Source organism: Protopterus annectens, chromosome 9.part0, assembly GCF_019279795.1.
Source record: "Protopterus annectens isolate FY-2018-M chromosome 9.part0, PAN1.0, whole genome shotgun sequence".
NCBI lineage: Eukaryota > Metazoa > Chordata > Ceratodontiformes > Protopteridae > Protopterus > Protopterus annectens.
Window position 1 is genome coordinate 26,680,367 of NC_056743.1, and position 19,186 is coordinate 26,699,552.

General features: G+C 41.4%; 1 protein-coding gene across 3 annotated transcripts in view; it reads right to left on the reverse strand.

Annotated features, from left to right (window-relative positions):
* Window positions 1-19,186, reverse strand: part of LRP4 (LDL receptor related protein 4) — a 2,374,694-nt gene that overhangs the window by 807,911 nt on the left and 1,547,597 nt on the right. For all 3 annotated transcript variants that reach the window (XM_044082533.1, XM_044082532.1, XM_044082534.1), the window contains exon 8: window positions 13,818-13,943. In XM_044082533.1, the coding sequence (XP_043938468.1) occupies window positions 13,818-13,943 (126 nt within the window). The remainder of the gene's footprint in view (window positions 1-13,817; window positions 13,944-19,186) is intronic.

The window sequence follows — 19,186 nt, forward strand, 5'->3', positions numbered from 1 at the left end:
TAAATGTCCCCCAACTGCCTCCAAAGGAAGACAATCGGGTCTCCATTCAGGAATGCTGAAACAGATTACCTGAGAAGGAATTCCAGAAGCCCTGGTTTTGCGGACCACCTCTACCTCTGCCATGAGGGCAGCAACTTCCAATTTGGTTCCCCCCTCTGCCCCAGGGATGGCTCCCTTCATGTGTGTTCTGGAAAGGCCTTTGAGATTTTCTGAACCATATTTTTCCACCACTCCTCTGGTTTCTAGAAAAGGACCTGGGGGGTGGTGGTGGAAAAATGTATGCCCACAGCAGAAAGGACCCTTCTTATACCTGGATGAAGTCTCACTTTTGGGTCAAACAAGGATGTTCTGTCAAAAGGAGCATTGACAAAAGAAGACTTGAATGGTTCCACAAATTCACAGCCAGGCATGTCTCCTAATGGCTACGCCTGTACCCATTGCTCTGGATGCCCCTTTGGCTGTATGGGCAATCAGCCTCATGGATGAGTTGGACACAGACTCCAGGGTGGCCAACTGAGAAGCAACTTTCTCAGCCACAGCTCCTGACAGGGTATCCAATAACTCCTTGATCAAATCCTGTTGGAGTCTGGTGAAATGTGCCAAGTAGTTAAAGGACCTTACAGTGAAGTTCAATGAAGTGTAGAACCGCTTCCCAAATCTGTACATAGCCCGGGATTCTCTATTGGGAAGATGAACAAAGGAACTTTCCTCAGCCAGTTCTTTTTTGGTAGCTGCCGCAATGACCATAGTATCCACTGTGAGACCCTTTGCCCAAAATGTCTTGTCTTCGGGTGCAGATAGTATCCTGTGTGGTCTCTTGGAGATGGGCTCAACAGAATCAGGGGCTTTTCCATGCTTGCTGTGAAATCAACTGAATGAGATCATCAGCAGGCAGCATCACCCAAGAGGTAGATGGGTGGGTGACAAAAGCCTGCAGGTAAACAGACTCCTCAGAAGAAGGGTCTTGGGACTAACAAGTCACCCTTATGTTTAAGAATTTCCAAGATGTCTCCTTTGGAGACATCATTAGGGGGTGAACTGCAGGGACCTCTCCCCCTCATCAAAATCTGTATCTTTGGTGACTGATTTCTGAGTGGAATCCAAGTGCTTCCTTTTGCACTTCTTTTTGGAAGGGACCTCCTCAGGGGGATAGTCTGGGGAGGCATTCGAGGATGACAGAACCTGTGGCTGTGAAACCTGAGGTTTCAGCACCTGCTGTCCGAGTAGGGTAGGCACCAATTGTATCTCTGTAACAGAAGGTGCCCTCTGTACAGCCTCAAAGGCCAGTCGCTCTGAAGAGGGAAGGGAGCCTGGAACAGAGACTGACTGCCTTGGAACCAGGGTAATCTCCCACTACAAAGAACCAACCCTTGAGACCGAAGATGGAGCAAAACTCACTTAAGCCGAACCTCCAAAGACAGCTCCAAAAAATATGGAGTTGAGACCTGCTCCCCAGAACTGATGGGAAAGCCATGGCTCAGAGAGGCCTCCAGTTCCAACATAACTGAAGAGCTCAGGGTGACAGCTGGATGTACAGAAGCAAAGAATTCCGGAGCTGATCAAGTCAGTGCTAGGGGAAATGGAACAGAGGACTCTAAAGCCTCAGAGGAAGTTAGAGGAGGAGTTGTAAACAGAGTAAAGGATGTCTCGGTACCAAAACCAGAAGGAATCGGTGTGGAAGATAGACTGGTAAGCCCTCAAGCTCCTCAAGCCCACAAAATTTTGTTCGCCAGCCTCTCCATGTCGAGTTCTGACAGGCTTTTGGTGGAGCAAACTGAAGAAGAGGAAGGAGTCTTGGGCGTCTGCAGAAATGCCTCAGGTACTTCTCCAGTGAAGGGATCTATGGAGGGTGAATAAGTCGTGCTCGGTAGATGAAATAAAGTCACATCCTGAGATGAGGCCTTCGAGGTGGAAGTACTCAAAATTTTAGTTGGAACTGAAAGTTTTTGGCACCGTGGTGTCAGAAGCAGAGGCCTTCGGTTCCAATGAAGATGTAGGAACTGAAGTCTTCAACTTTTTTGCCTTTGGAGCTGATGGAGAGTTGGGAACAGAGTGACTTCTCTTTTTAGTTTTGTCCATGAAAGATGAACAAGAAGCAGAAGAAACATTAGTTTTGGCTTTGTCTCCAGTAGATAAGGCTTCCTCAAAGACAGATGTCAGAAGACCCTTCAAGATCAATTTATTATACCTTTCAACTAAATGCCCTATGACCAAAAGCATGACATATGCTGCAGTCCACCTGGAGGTGGAAAGGGCCAAGGCAATAAACACATAAGGCATGAAAATCGATGGAGAGGATCTTATGGCCACACTTCAGGCATTTTTTATACCAGAAGGGGTCTTACCCTTGTCAGTCATGGTAATGAGAAAAAAAAGAGAAAGGGGGGAAATAAGACTTTTTTTTAAGTCGTCTATCAGCGATGATAAAAGAGGTACACAAACATGTCGGGACAGGGAAAAAGTAAAATACAGGGAAGGGCAGAGAGGAAAAACTATCAACTATAATAGTCACAGAGTACACAAAGTGTACAGACTGGGCAGAGGGATATAAATATAACGATGAAGGAGAGAATACCCATAGGTTAGAGAAAAGCAGAAAAATGTAAAGATTATAACACAAACTTACCGAAACAAAGAAAGCTCAAGAAGCTCAGCTAAATGCAACCATTCATGAAAGTGGCAAATGAGATCTGGGGTAACTGAGAGAGGGATTCTCGCTGGAGCTGAAGCTCGAGAGTTTTTGTCCGGCGCAAGCTGTAGTAAAGGACGAGTCGGTTCCAATATTGGAACCAAACCCATCTGTCAAGGATGGAATGAAGACAGATAACACCAGATCTATTTTATAATAACTCTACAGCACAAATACATTTAGTACAATAACTCAGGCAAGATAAAGCAGAAAGATTTGTAGCAAAATATATGCAACCTATGACACAACAACCGAAGATCCTGAACAGGTATAGTTCAAAAACTGTATGAAAATCTGTGCAACACAGTAATGTGAAAATCAATAAAAACACAGCTAAAAATACTTATGGAAGACTCAGCTATGGTAAGACTAAGGGAAGATGAAGTAAAAAATGATAGCTTACATAGGAGGTGATAAAAGAGATGCAGTAAAAATTTGTGTATAATCAATCAACAGGCAAGTCTGCACAAAGTGACATTATGTCTGAAAATGTTGAAGTTAGGAAGGAACAGAGTGATAAACACATGGAAGGCTTTTTTAACAATATTTCAAAAGGGACAGGAAGTATCATTACCTTGGAAAAAAAACAGTGGTAGTTGCATTACCTAGAGAGGGTGAATACCCTTCAGATTTGAGTAAATACAAATTCATTTTGATTTTAAACCAAGAATTCTGAAACGTTTATGATTAAATCAGCTAAGAGAATGGCAAAGATGTTACCAAAGCTGATACATAATGTGGTTTTGTGGCTGTGAGGTTAACAATTTGATAATATTAAAAAAAACAATGATGCTGCAGAGGGAAGCTGAGTGAAAACAGGCACCCCTACTGCTGGTGAGGCTTGATGCACAGAAAGCAGAGCATAGACTTTACAAGAAGTGCAATGATAGCATTCCCATTCCCTGTCAGAATGACAGCAGTAATATGAAGGACATATGAAGAGTCTGATGTGGAAATTATGATGGAAGAGCTCCTCTCTGATCAACTGTCTGAGCAGAGAAACTATTTCCTCTTTCTCATTTGGTATTCATTTTACATTTACGGGAATTATCAAAGAAAATAAGGGATTCACAAACTCAAGGATATAACTGATTTTGCATTAAGAAAAGTCAGTCTTATCTGCAGATATTATTGACATATAAAATAAGTGAAGGTAAAATACAAGCTACAGTAATAAGACATGTACCCACATATGAACTGTTTCAGCAATACCCATCCTTACAGAATACAAGACAAAATATTTAGGTTTATGGATTAAAAAAGGTTTTTGCTATGACAGCTAAGGATATACATATGTACAGGAACAGAAGATAATACCAGTCAATAAACTAGAAGCTCTTTATTACGGATATGGATAGTAAGATGCAAGCAGTGAAAACTTTTTTATCTCCTTTAATTTAGTACATGGTAGTTGTGTATTTAGCAAACAAAGGATGACAATAAAAAAATTGACGGAAATGATATGGGAGGGAAAGAGGAAAGTGGGATAAGCGAATTCTGCCAACAGAATAAATTGGTTAATGGATACTGGATTTGAACTGGTACTTAAACTGCGCAGTTAAGGCTCACATGCAAAACTCAAGCAGAAGGTTATAAAACAAAGTGGAAAATGATTACAATGACATGTGGAGGATGGACTTTGAAAGCTAGAGAGAGACTAGGATTTTGGATGCAAGCCCATAAGGAGAACGGCAACAACCATACAGCATATCATATTCATAAAGTTGCAAAAAGTATTCTAAGAACTAAAACAGTTGGGAATGCAGAAAGGAGATTTTACAAAATAATTTACTGGAGAAAATTAGCAAAGGAACCAAGGTACTGGGAGCAAATAATTTGGGAGAGAAAGGTAATGCAGTGTGATGAGACTTTGCAAGAGTTTGAACTACAGATTAGGGATTGCCTTACCTATCATGGCTTGATAACACAATACAGGTAAAAAGAAATGTATAGAGAAGTATTAAGTGAAAGACCACAACTAGTAAAGTTGTTTAGTGGAATTTAGAACAGACAGTACAGGTTAAAAAAAAGGATAACTAGTGGGGATGTATAAAATATTGCTTGGCAAAGGAACAATGGCAAAAAATCTGTACGACTTTCAAGTATGCAGCCAAGTTTGAAAGGTTTAAGATTTTTGCAATGAAGTGTCTACATTGATATTGTTACATCCCAAGCAGACATCAGATGATTTTTTCCTCAGTTAGATAGCAAATGTTGTATATGTGATGGGAAGAGACACAAACTTTTAACATGATTTTGGGAAGTGCAACTAGTCAGCAGGATTTAAAAATAAAATTCCTACAGGCACTTTGTCATTAATGTTGGGGGTGTGGGGGGGGGGGTACATGACAGTAACTAAGGAAAAGACTGTTTGAACTGAGATACAGGATATGAATTTTTGCAAACATAGTATGGCCTTTCTAAGTTTAATGCTGTTGGTGGCATAAAACAAAAACAATTGCTAGAAAATGGAAATCAAATTTTAAACAAGCCAGAATCAAGTTATGAATAATGTAAAGGAGATCCAGTGTTTGTAAAAGGAAGAATCAAATTTCATGGAAATAAATAGAATTTGTGAGCACAATAGGAGGAAGAGTGATGTTTAACAAGACAGAAACTGACCATGTTATGCAATGCAGTGAGGAAAAACTGTTAAAAATAAAACATACATGTATACTGCATAATGATAATGTAAACTGTTGTTTGTTTTCTTTATTAATGCATGTGAACTCATGTTGTATTTAACATTTGAAGATTAATAAAAATGTTTAAAGTATGTGGCAAGACAGCTACACTGTAAAATTGTAAGAACAGTTCATCTCCATTCAAAGAATTCATACAACTACAACAAGAAAAAAATAATTATTAAAATGACAAAAATAAAATAGCATCCGAGAAATATATAGATCTTAATCCATGGCTAAATGTTCAACATCTGCTTGAGAAGCTGAAACTAAACAATGATAAATCTTTTGAACCATCATAGATTTTAGGAGAACTTTGTGCTTTGATATACAAGATGCTTCTGCAAAGTATAAAATGGATCTCTGGCACCAGTGTAAATATAAAAATTGCTGTAATTTCTTTTCTTACTTGATATGAAAAAATGTGTTACTATCATTGATATTTAATTGGTTTTATGACATATTTAGAAATGAACTGCTCCAATAAGATACCACTGTATGATAATGAAGATTCACCAATAAAAAAATAAAAATGGCTGCTACACTTGAGATTGTGCAGACACAGTAAGACATCCTGGTAGCTGAAAAGCACTGTAAACATGATCCATGAAGAATGACTGAAAATGAATTAGTACTGATCACAAGTCTTTACCTAATCTCAGCAATCAAGAAAGCAGAAACAGGACAATCAGATGCTTAACTTGAAGAAAACATATGGACAGAAGTATTAATCATTCAAATAGCTACAACTACCAATTACAGTGTCCTGTGTGCTGAGAAATATTGTCATAAAATACCAACATATGCAAGAAGAAACTACACCAATGAGGAATAAAGACATTCAGGTAATTCCAATAGTATCAATAGTAGCAGAGGTACTAAAAATAAATTTCAAGCATACCTAAACATGTTATCAACACATATAACCCCATATCAACTACAGGAAGAAGAAACTGCAGGTGATGAAAAGAGCACACTTAGCAAAGACCAAACCAATACTAAACCTATGAACTTTATTTGCACACTTACATAGGAACTGGGTCCATTCCCCACAGGGCATTAGAACTATAGTCGAAGTATGACAACTTCGAACGAGATATGGTCGAGACCATATGTTCGAAGTTTTCATACTTCGAACTCAAAAAAAAAAAAAATAAATAAATAAAATAAAAAACAGGAACAACGTCCTGACAGCTGTAAGCAGGGGGCAAGCCGCCCTTTACCCCCCCCCCCCCGCTCTTTAAATAGACCAACTCCGAGACCGCGCTACAGTGCAATAAAGGGAAAATTCCCTTTACCGCATTGTAGTGCAGTCTTGGAGTTGGTCTATTTAAAGAGTGGGGGTGTGGGGAGGGGGCACAGCCCCCCACATGAGGGGTGCAGGGGGGCTTGCCCCACTGCTTACAACCCTTTATTTTCTTTTCTGTTGTGTTTTTTTTTATTTTACGTATTAGGAATTCTGTAAGTTCGAACATTTAGGTTCGAACATATGGTGTTGGAACTTACAGAATTTCGACTACGTGATATAGACCCGAACTCTAAGCATTTGTAGAAAATGAAAACAAAGAAGAGAATACCTCTGTAGATCAGTGGTCTTGGAAAGCTTTATCCATGGGGTCTGGATCCTTTAATTTGACTTTTTTAAGCTGCTGTCTGCAAATTTTACTTCAGCCTTCTGACCAACCTTTACTTAAGACTTCTATTACCACCAGGCAAGAGGTTTTGATAAAGGTCTCCAGCTTATTTCTTCAGCAGTGGCTGGACACAGGGATGAAACGCCAAAATGACAAAACTTGTCAACACTGTGTTTGGTCCCATTTAAGAAAAGCTATAAATTTATAATAGCTATGCCTACACAATCTAGGATGCTTAGGTTTCAAGTGGCAACAGCCAAAATTTTGCTTGCCTGAAGAACATTTAAACTAACAACTAGAAAGTAGAAGAAAATGAATGGATATACAGACACATCTTACATCCCAATCTTGCTATAGCAGTGTCAGTTTGCAGGTAAAGTGGGACTGCCTATAAAACTATGGAACACAATTTTTTTTCCCTAACAGCCATGCAACAGAAGGAAATGTCTACACATCTCGCCTGGAATTTAGCACAGCAGCTACTCCCATCTCACAGATTTCCTTCCCCTTATTTCCATAATGTTTGTGATCTGCATTAACCATGTCATGTCAGCCTTTCCTCTAATACCGCAACACACCGCACATAATACAGAAGTGTAAAGAGCAGACAACTTCAAGAAGTCTGACAAGGAAAGTGTGCATACACTTTTAAAACATTTAAACCTTTCTACACCTCCCCCTTCCCTTACCACCCTCCACTAAATGTAAAACTTTTGCTACTGCTATTCAAATTCTGCCATTTCAAATGTTTTCCAGTGTGCTACCTAACAACACCCATCCATTCATCCATCCATAACTCCTTTTCCCATTTTGCACATGGGGTCGGGGTATCACTTCCACAGTGACAATCATTTTGGGCCAAGGTTTACACCAGCAGGTGGCTATCCCTGCCATGGTAGTTCATTCAAACCATTCACTCGCACACATGCTCAACACCTATGGTCATTTTAGAGAGTCCATTCCACCTACTGCATGTCTTTGGAATGTGGAGACTGGGGCACTCGGAGAAAACCCACGACTGCAGAGAGGACACACAGACCCGCACAGTAGGCACCCCAGCTGAGAATCGAACCGGAGAACCTTTTGCTGTGAGGCAACAACGCTAATCGCTGCACCACTGCAACCACCCTAATTATTATTCACAATACCATATATGTATGTAAATAATGCTACACATGCTATACAATAAATTACTGCTTCAGACATGCTGATATAAATGATCGCTTTTATACAATGTATAATGCATACAATTAAAATACTTGTAAACTACTTTCTGCTACCATAGCCTAAACATGGCTCTCTTCTGTAAAGAAGCAAGCTCTCAAATTGTAAAGTTTGTAGAAACACAATAATGTTAACAAATTAGTTATACAAGATTGTGAATACTTATAAATATTGTACTGTTTCTTCTGCCATCTCATCGGGATTGTGTAAATATTGCACTGTTGTCTTTTCTGTCATCACACTTGTAGTGCAAATTGTGTATTACTGTCTATGTATAAAAGGAGCTTTTCTCCCTCTGCCTACACTTAAAATGGGTTCTCTGCCCAGTCGGACCTTCTTGGAACACAATCATCAAATAACTGAATACTGACAACTTCTTCTAGTTGACACATTTATATGTATAATATGAATATAAACAGGTTTGTGTGTGTATAACATACACCCATAATATATTCTTTTACTGTAATCTAATGTAAATTACAGTAAAAGATTATATTATGGGTGTATGTTATACAAACACAAACCTGTTTATCTTCATATTATACATATAAATGTGTTAACCAGAAGAGGTTGTCAATATTCAGTTATTTGACAATTGTTTACCAAGAAGATCTAACTGGGCAGAGAACCCATAATCTAATGTAAATTAACCCAGCCACTGGGGATGCACAAGCCAGTGCATTTCTTTATGCCGGTCCCAAGCCCGGATAAATGGGGAGGGTTGCGTCAGGAAGGGCATCCGGCGTAAAACTTCACCAAAACATTTCATGCAGATACCAAGAAAAATTTTTATACCGGATCGGTCGAGGCCCGGGTTAACAACGACCGCCAACAGTACTGTTAGCCTACAGGGTGCTGGCGGAAATTGGGCTACTGTTGGCCGAAGGAGGAGAAGAGGCGGAAGACATGGCCGAAGGCAGGAAGAGAGGAGAAAGGCTAGGACTGTGGTAGTGAGGGTTGGAACTTTGAATGTTGGCAGTATGACTGGTACAGGGAGACAGCTAGCTGATATGATGGACAGAAGGAAGGTTGGTATATTGTGTGTGCAAGAGACCAGATGGAAGGGGAGTAAGGCTAGGTGTATCGGAGGTGGGTTCAAATTGTTTTATCATGGTGTGGATGGGAGGAGAAACGGCGTATGAGTTACTCTGAAGGAACAGTATGCTGAGAGTGTTTTGGAGGTGAAAAGAGCGTCGGACAGAGTGATGTTTATGAAGCTGGAAATTGATGGTGTAATGATGAATGTTGTTAGTGCATATGCTCCACAAGTTGGGTGTGCAATGGATGAGAAAGAAACATTTTGAAGTGGATGAAGTGGTGATGACTGTACCCAAGGGTGAGAGAGTGGTGATTGGAGCAGATTTCAATGGGCATGTTTTTGAAGGGAACAGAGGGGATGAGGAAGTGATGGGTAGGTATGGTGTTAAGCAAAGGAATGCAGAAGGTCAGATGGTAGTGGATTTTGCGAAAAGGATGGACATGGCTGTGGTGAATACGTATTTTAACAAGAGGGAGGAGCATAGGGTGTCATACAAGAGTGGAGGAAGATGCACACAGGTGGATTATATCTTATGTAGGAGGGCCAGTTTGAAGGAGATTGGAGACTGTAAAGTGGTGACCGGAGAAAGTGTAGTTAGGCAGCATAGGATAGTGGTTTGTAGGATGACGTTGGTTATCAAGAAGAGGAGGAGAAGTGTGAGGGCAGCACCAAGGATCAAGTGGTGGAAATTGAAAAAGGGTAATTGTGAGGTGGAGTTCAGGTATGAGTTACGGCAGGCACTGGGTGGCAGTGAAGAGTTACCAAATAGCTGGGTAACTACAGCAGAGCTACTAAGGGAGACAGCTAGAAAGGTGCTTGGTATCTCATCTGGACAGAGGAAGGACGACAAGGAGACATGGTGGCGGAATGAGGAAGTACAGGAGAGTATACAGAGAAAGAGGCTGGCAAAGAAGAAGTGGGATTGTCAGAGAGATGAAGAAAGTAGACAGGAGTATAAGGAGATGAGGTGCATCGCAAAGAGACAGGTGGCGAAGGCTAAGGATAAGGCATATGAAGAGTTGTATGAAAGGTTGGACACTAAGGAGGGAGAAAAGGACCTGTACCGATTGGCTAGACAGAGGGACCGAGCTAGAAAAGATGTGCAGCAGGTAAAGGTGATAAAGGATAATGAGGGAAACATACTCACAAGAGAGGAGAGTGTGTTGAGGAGATGGAAAGAGTACTTTGAGGGGTTGATGAATGAAGAGAATGAGAGGGAGAGAAGGTTGGATGATGTAGGGATAGTGAATCATGAAGTGCAGTGGATTAGTAAGGAGGAAGTAAGGATAGCTATGAAGAGGGTGAAGAATGGAAAGACTGTTGGTCTAGATGACATACCTGTGGAAGCATGGAGGTGTTTAGGTGAAATGGCATTGGAGTTTTTAACCAGATTGTTTAATGAAATCTTGGAATGTGAGAGGATGCCTGAAGAATGGAGAAAAAGTGTTTTGGTACCGATTTTAAGAATAAGGGTGATGTGCAGAGCTGTAGTAACTACAGAGGGATTAAATTGATCAGTCACAGCATGAAGTTATGGGAAAGAGTAGTGGAAGCTAGGTTAAGAAGGGACATGATGATTAGTGATCAGCAGTATGGTTTCATGCCAGGAAACAGCACTACAGATTTTGCTCTGAGAGTGTTGATGGAGAAGTACAGAGAATATCAGAAGGAGTTGCATTGTGTTTTTGTAGACTTAGATAAAGCATATGACAGGGCGCCTAGAGAGGAGTTGTGGTATTGTATGAGGAAGTCAGGAGTGTCAGAAAAGTATGTAAGAGTGGTACAGGATATGTACGAGGGTAGTGTGACAATGGTGAGGTCTGCGGTGGGAGTGACGGATGCGTTTAAGGTGGAGGTGGGGTTACATCAAGGATCAGCTCAAAGCCCTTTCTTATTTGCAATGGTGATGGACAGGTTGACAGACGAGATCAGACAGGAGTCCCCGTGGACTATGATGTTTGCAGATGACATTGTGATTTGTAGTGAGATAATAGGGAACAGGTAGCGGAGACTCTGGAGAGATGGAGATATGCTCGAGAGAAGAGGAATGAAGGTCAGCAGGACTAAGACAGAATATATGTGTGTGCATGAGAGGGAGGCTAGAGGAATGGTGAGGATGCAAGGAGTAGAGGTGGCGAAGGTGGATGAGTTTAAATACTTGGGGTCAATAGTTCAGAGTAATGGTGAGTGTGGAAGAGAGGTAAAGAAGAGAGTACAGGCAGGATAGAGTGGGTGGAGAAGAGTGTCAGGAGTGATTTGTGACAGACGAGTACCTGTAAGAGTGAAAGGGAAGGTCTACAAGAGGGTAGTGAGACCAGCTATGTTATATGGGTTGGAGACAGTTGCATTGACAAAAAGGCAGGAGTTAGAGCTGGATGTGGCAGAGATAAAGATGTTAAAATTTGCACTGGGTGTGACGAGGGTGGACAGGATTAGGAATAAGTATATTAGAAGGTCAGCCCAGGTTGGAAGGTTTGGAGACAAAGCCAGAGAGGCAAGATTACGTTGGTTTGGACATGTGCTGAGGAGGGATGCTGAGCATATTGGGAAAAAGATGCTAAGGATGAAGCTACCAGGTAACAGGAAAAGAGGAAGGCCTAAGATAAGGTTTATGGATGTGGTGAGAGAGGACATGCAGGTGGTTGGTGTGACAGAGCAAGATGCAGAGGACAGGAAGAAATGGAAACAGGTGATCTGCTGTGGCGACCCCTAACGGGAACAACCGAAAGAAGATGATGACTGTAATCTAATGTAAATTAGATGATTGGATGGGGAACTGCAAATTCACCCCTGGTTTAGGACTCCACTCCCTCATGGATGGGGAAACATGCAAATGTACTAACATATCCATATTCAGCCTACCTCTGGGTTATTTGTATGCAAAACATTAAGGACTAAAAACCACCAAGGGAATGTACGGCTAGGCTTCTTAAGATCCTTACAGATCAACAGCCTAGTAAGTACCGATGAACGTATATATGTGGCTATTCAACTTGGCTTGAAGTCCATTTTGCCAAATCAACATCATCAAACAGATTCATGAAATAAATTATAAATACAGTACACTATCTTTTCCTGTACCTCCATGAGACACAGTGTCCAGCCACACCCCAAGGACTACAGATTATACAAACGTATACATATAAATACAGACCCCACATGCACATATTCTGATACTGCACAGTACCAGGGAAAAGGTGAAACCACCTTGCCTTGTATTCCTTGATTTTTGCTACTGACAGCTCTCCTCTATACCACTTGACTTTTGCTGTGCAACTTATTTGACCAAAATGTGTCTCGACTACGATACACTGAACTTACCTGCATTTTGACCAAATGGAGGATCTATATATTATATTCATGTTCTGTGTATATTTTGTTGACTGTCTGAAATGAGTGAGAATGTTTGTTTTTATTGTAAATGGCCTCCTGAGTTGAGACTGCAAACAGTCAATACTGATCAGTGTTCTACAGTTGTTAACACACACAATATACACATACAAAAAACACACATAAGTACACACATATTTATATGTATTTTCCCTACATTGTTTCCATCTCCACTTCTCATTTCTGGACTTTCTGACTGCCCCAAATGACCCATTCAATTTCATATGGTGCAGCCATACCAACAGCACAAAATAGTGATGATATACTAACAAACTACTACCTTGTTGGTATAAGGCCCCCTACCTAGACACTAAGGTTCAGTGGCAAATAAAGCCCATTCTTACCTAGAGAAGCCAAGCACATTTCTTCTATGCAACCAAGCCCCCCAGGGTGCAAGCATGGGCAATAATGCACAGCAGTCAAGTATGCATTACTACATATGCAAACCCAAGGTGTCTGTGATCACACACCTTAAAAGATGACCGAGATGATCATCAATTCCCTGGTCACGACTATGGAATTCTGCAGCAGTATATGCAGGCCAAGCCCTCCCTTAAGAAAAGACCAGACTGCTGTCTTTGGCCAGCCCTCTGCTGCCTGGGGTACTAGCTGAACCTGCATCTCAGGCATCACAGACAAGATCTCATTCCCTCTTGTTAGGTCTCTATAGCACTGGTTTAGTTGCCACACTGGAAAATTATCACAAAAATATGAAAGTTTTTTGCCTCTCTTTTGCCTTGTAAATACAGTAAAGTCTTTTCCTTCAATGTATCTAGCCAAGTGTGATATCAAATACCTGCAAAGGTCAAAACAAAGCTCATCTTCACCTGCTGTAAATACAAACTTTGAAGTGTTACTTCTACAGCAATCAAATGCAAGTACAATTGTTGTTAAGTTGACTCTGCTGCAGCAACATTATGTAACAAACTGCATTTGCACTTTATGGCTATTTACTACCTTTATTTGTAACCATCATTACTTTTGAGCTTTACTGACACTGAGTCTGGATCACGGCTGAAAAGGATCCAACGATCAGTCTTCCTACCCAACTATCACATAAATAAACAGAAAAGCATACTTGCCACAGACTGACATGCTGATAAAAACAATGTCTCTTAGGAAGGTAACAACATGACAAAAATTATTAAAAAAATGACCTGTTTTCTCACAGTCCTCTTCATCACTGTTGTCCAAGCAGTCATCTTCACCATCACATCGCCATGACAGCCGAACACATCGTCCAGATTCACAGCGGAATTGGTCTGCTGTACACATTGATGCAGCTAAAAAAACAAGTTTCTGCTAAGATGAACAATATTACCACCACTCAAATATAAAGTAAAAAAATTACTGGTTATCAAGTAAATGAAAACTGCATTCAACAGCTCAGATACAGGAAGAACAATAAATATAAACAATTTGCTTTTAGGGTTATAAGACAGGAATGAAATCCCTTGAGCTTCACAGAAATACGAAGGAATACCAAGGACCTACATGTGGCACACTTGTATTTCTGATACCAGAAATAATAAAATATGAATAAGCATTCCCTTCTACAGTGACTCAGAGAAGAGCCACCACCACCCACAGAGTTAAATAGGCAAGTAGAGAATGCAAGTAAATTGCCAGGCCTTTTCTTTCATACACACCAAGGGCCAATTTAGATTCACCTATTTGCTTAACATACGTCTTTGGTAGATAGAAGTAAATGGGATGTCTGGAGAAATACAGGGCGGACATGCAGACTCTGCTCAGCTGAGAAGGTGGCAATGGTACTCAGTGCTCCACTGCGCCACGCCAGGAAGTCCAGTGGTTTAACGTAAATAAGCCAAATCCAAGGTGACTGGTGTGCTGGAGATTTGGATACACCATATGTTTGGTCTTTTTTGTTTAGCACTGCTCACCTAAGTACAAGCGCTATTTTGCACTGTGTTTGTGGCAAGCTTCTCATAATCACATTATTTGTTTTATTTCTGGATCCCAAATCTAGTACCTTCTAATGTGGTAATTCTACTTAAGCAATGTGCACACTGAGCACATAGTTGCTGCCTTTATTACAGTCTGCTAAAGCAAACATTATGTCCTCTCATTCTTTCCTTTACGTGAGTAATTCTTTTAAAGTAGTTTTAATTTCAGAAAATGCTCCAATAAAATTAATTAAAAATCTCCTGGAATTATGTTAATGTTTCTTTTTAGTCCCTTGGTGTTACAAGGGCATCACAAATATTTCTGATCGTCTTCCCTTATTAAAAAAACATCATCTGTTTTACTCATTTAAATTTCTCTTCTTCATCTGGAGTTGCTACGAAGCTTGGAAATAATCATTTTTATGCCATAATAAACACGACTCAGAAGAGTTTCAATTAGGGGATACAACATATTTTTTTCCTTTTGAAATTAGTCTTATTCTTGTCTAAAAGAAGCAGTTTAGCAGTTCTTTGGCTTACATTAAGTTTACAACTTGCAAAACTAATCTAATTATTTTTAAATTAATACATGTAAAAGCAGTGAGCAGCTCAGTAAACAGTTGTCTATCCTGAAAGTCTAGATAATGTTTAAAATTTAAGCAAGTAACGAGTGCAAAGGAAATGGCACTAAAAAAGAAAGAAGTGGCACTTAGATTCATTTCTTATTCCATAACAAACATGACTCAGAAAAAGAGGGGGAAGCACTATGGGTCATCACGGAGACTTCAATTCTTTGGACTGTTCACAGTCCTCTTTTACTAGAGATGGAAAAAAACAGAAGAAAACAATGGAAGGGATAACTCAACTGAAATTTCTGTTTTGGGCATGGCAAAAGTTTTTTGTTTTGTTTTTAGTTGCCATGGCTAATCAGACATGTCACTTAAAACTTGAGAGTTCTACTGATTATTAAAATATATATACAGATTAAGGCTTTTATGCTGTTGGCATCCAATAAACTGAAGCACTTCACCACTTACAGAACAAGACACTTAATATCTAGTACAAATGCTCAGACAAAGGAAAGCATGATAAATAGAGGAGATGAAGGATATGACTGTGCCCCATTAGTCAGGATCTACAGTGTCATGAAATCGCTTTAAGTATTCTGAAGCTGCAGCTACAGCTCAGAGGACATGTAATGACATAACCACAGTTTACTAGAACAGGGGACAAACACCTATGCTGTCCGTGTCATGACAGATCTGTCTCCTAGGCAAGGTAGTCAAGCATGATCCTCTACAATAAAACCCAAAGTACAGTTGTGTACACTTACCATAAATGTAGATGTTCGAGTGTATTCGTTGTTGCAGTCATCACACTTGGGTTATCTGCCTGCAGGTAGCCCTCAGTCGGCCCAAATACAAGAGACTTAGTATTTCTGCGTCGGATGCCGTCACTTCTTCCATGATGTCAGGTTGTCAGGGGTATAAAAACAGGCAGCCGACGCCATTACATCAGTTTTTCTTGCCCCAAATGTCAGGAGCCCCCAAATAGGGAGCTAGTATATGGTGGGGAAAACACCACCAGTAAAAAGTAAATACCAATACCAGTAGGAATAGCCATAGAGAGGAGAGATAAAGAGATAAGAGAAAAACAGGGGGCTGGAGGGAGGGAAACTGGGGCTGCAACAGTGAACACACTCGAACATCTACATTTATGGTAAGTTTACACAACTGTACTATGTTCTTCGTGTTTCACTGTTGCAGTCATCACACTTGGGTTGATTCCCAAAGCTATGGAAGGGTGGAAGCAGTCAAGAACAGTTAGGGCTGGCTAGTAGTTCTTGCAAGACTGCTGTAGCAAATCCTGCCCTGGATTTAGAAAAGATAGGCAGGTGGTAATGCTTGGTGAAGGTGTGTACAGAACTCCACGTAGCAGCTTCCAGTATGTCCCTTGTAGGGACTCCCCTGAGAAATGTTGTAGAGGTAGATGTAGCTCTAGTGGAATGTGTTCTGACCCCGAGTGGTTGGTTTTCCATGGTGCTTGTAGCAGAAATGGATGCAGTGTGCTATCCATTTGGAAATGGTTTGTTTTGAAATAGCCTTGCTCTCTGCCCCAGTTGCAAAGCTGACTAGCAGATGGTCAGATTTTCTGAAAGGCTTAGTCCTATCAAGGTAGAACCTGAGCTGTCTGTGCACGTCCAAAGAGTGCAGGATCCTTTCCCCTTCATTTTGAGGATTAGGAAAAAAGGTTGACAAATGGATGGAATGGTTGAGAGCCACACTGGACACCACTTTAGGCATAAAGGAAGGGTTAGTTCTAAGGGAAATCCTGTCAGCATGGAAAATAATGAAGGGTTCCACAGGCATCAGTGCTTGTAACTCAGACACACTTCTAGTTGAAGTGGTGGCTAGAAGCAAGCCTATTTTCCAAGAGAGGAATTTTAACTCTGCTGAAGCAGCAGGTTAAAACGGGGGAAGCGTGGGCTTTTCTACTACAAAGTTAAGGTCCCAAGCGTGGGTGGGTGCTCTTCTGGGTGGCCTTAAGTTGTTTGCCCCGCTCAGGAACTGTTTGATGAGAGGTTGAGAGAATAGAGGTGGCTCAGTATTGTAATGAGCAGAAATGGCAGAGGCATGGATCTTAATGGAGGAGATGGATAGGCCTCTGTGGAGTAGTTCTGCTAGGCAATCCAGGATTAGAGGTAAAGAAGGCAGTGCTGTGTCCTTTCCTTTAGACTGAATCCAAGAACAATACCTTTTCCACTTTTCAGCATAGGATTTCGTAGTACTGGGCCTTCTGGCTTCAAGGATGACATTCAGCACCTGCTTGCTTAGGGTTGCTGGTGGGGTATTTAAGGAATAAGCCAGGCTGCAAGATTTAGGGTTTGCAATTGTGGATGCAAATTATGTCCCTCCTGCTGAGAAAGCAGGGTTGGGGTCTGGTGTAGGTGCCAGAGTGGCACCGTTGTCAGGCTGTGCAGGAGTGGGTAGAAGTGCTGGCATGGCCAGTCCGGAGCAATCAAAATTGCCCTTGGCCTATCTTGTTTTATCTTGAGTAATACTCTTGAGATGAGGGGCAGAGGGGGGAAAGGCATAGATTGACAGGTTTTCCTATTGAAAGGCTAGGGCATCCACCTTCCAGGCCCTCCTGTGAGGGTACCTGGTGTGGAATTTGCTTAACTGGTGGTTGCCGAGGGAGGAAAAGAGATCCACCTCTGGGGTCCCCCCATTTCTGGATCAGAAGGTTGAAGGTGCTGGGCTCCAATTTCCATTCCTGTGTGTCTAGGAGATTTCTGCTCAAGTCATCTGCCAGTGAATTTTGTTTGCCTGGCAGGAATTGAGCTTGTAGATGAACTTGGTTGTCCAAGGCCATGTTACACAGGGCTATGGCTAACCTGCAGAGTGTGTAAAAATGGGTTCCTCACGCTTGTTGATGTACCACATAACTGTGGTGTTGTCTGTTTTTATCAGCAGTTGTCCTGGAAAGAGTAAGTATCTGAAAGCTGTCAAGGCATTGTGTACAGCTAGCATCTCTTTTTGGTTGATGTGCAGGAGAATTTGCCTTGGGTTCCAGTGGCCCTGAATACATTTGCCCGCCATGGAATGGAACAGGGTCCCGATCTACATAAAACAGTGTCCCTCACTATCACTCTTCAAGAGGAACCTTGATGAGTGGATGGGTAACAGAAAGTTCACACCGGGGATCACACCAACAGCACTACTAGACAGGGGGCAAGGGTACTAACTGCTAGTACAAGGATCTAGGGAACTACTAATGGGGCGGTGAATACCGCACAACGTGGCTGGGCTAATATATGCCTTCAGGCAGATAGCCCAGTACCAACCTATGAACATATGTGAGTCCCCCCCCCCATGCATAATCTGATGCATCTGTGGTTAGGGTCTGGGCAGCGTGGGGTTGAGTGAAATATAGTCCCTTGTTGTGGTTGCATGCTTCTGCCCACCAAAAGAGCTCTGTCCTTAAACAAGGGATGATAGGAACGATTGTTTCCAGGTCCTGAGAATGTTGGCACCAAAGACATTTTAAGTACCAGTGAAGTTTCCTCATATGCAGTCTTGCATATGGAATTAGCAGAAAACATGAGGCCATGCACCCTAGGGCTTGCAGTATTTTTCTTGCAGATAGCTGAGTTCTGGTGGCAATTTGTTTGAAGTAGTCTGTCAGATAGACCTGTTTTTCTGAAGTGAGGAATGTCATCTGGGAAGTTGTGTCCAAGCTTGCTCCCAGGAATACAATCTTTTGACTGGGTACTAGTTGTGATTTCTTTTCGTTGATGGTGTACCCCAATTAAGTTAGAAGGTTTTTTACAAATGTCAGGTGCTAAAGCAGCAACTCCTGACTGTCTGCCTGAATCAGGCAGTCGTCCAAGTACGGGTAAATTTGGATATTTCTCTGGCTGCAATATGCAATGGCTAGAGCCAGGCATTTTGTGAATACCCTGGGTGCGGTAGATAAGCCAAAGAGAAGTGCAGAGAACTGATAATGCATAGACCCTGCCCTGAAACGTGGATATGTCCTGCATGACTACCTTATGGGGATGTGCAGATAGGCTTCTTTAAAGTCTAGGGTGACTAACCCGGCATCCTTGGCTAACACAG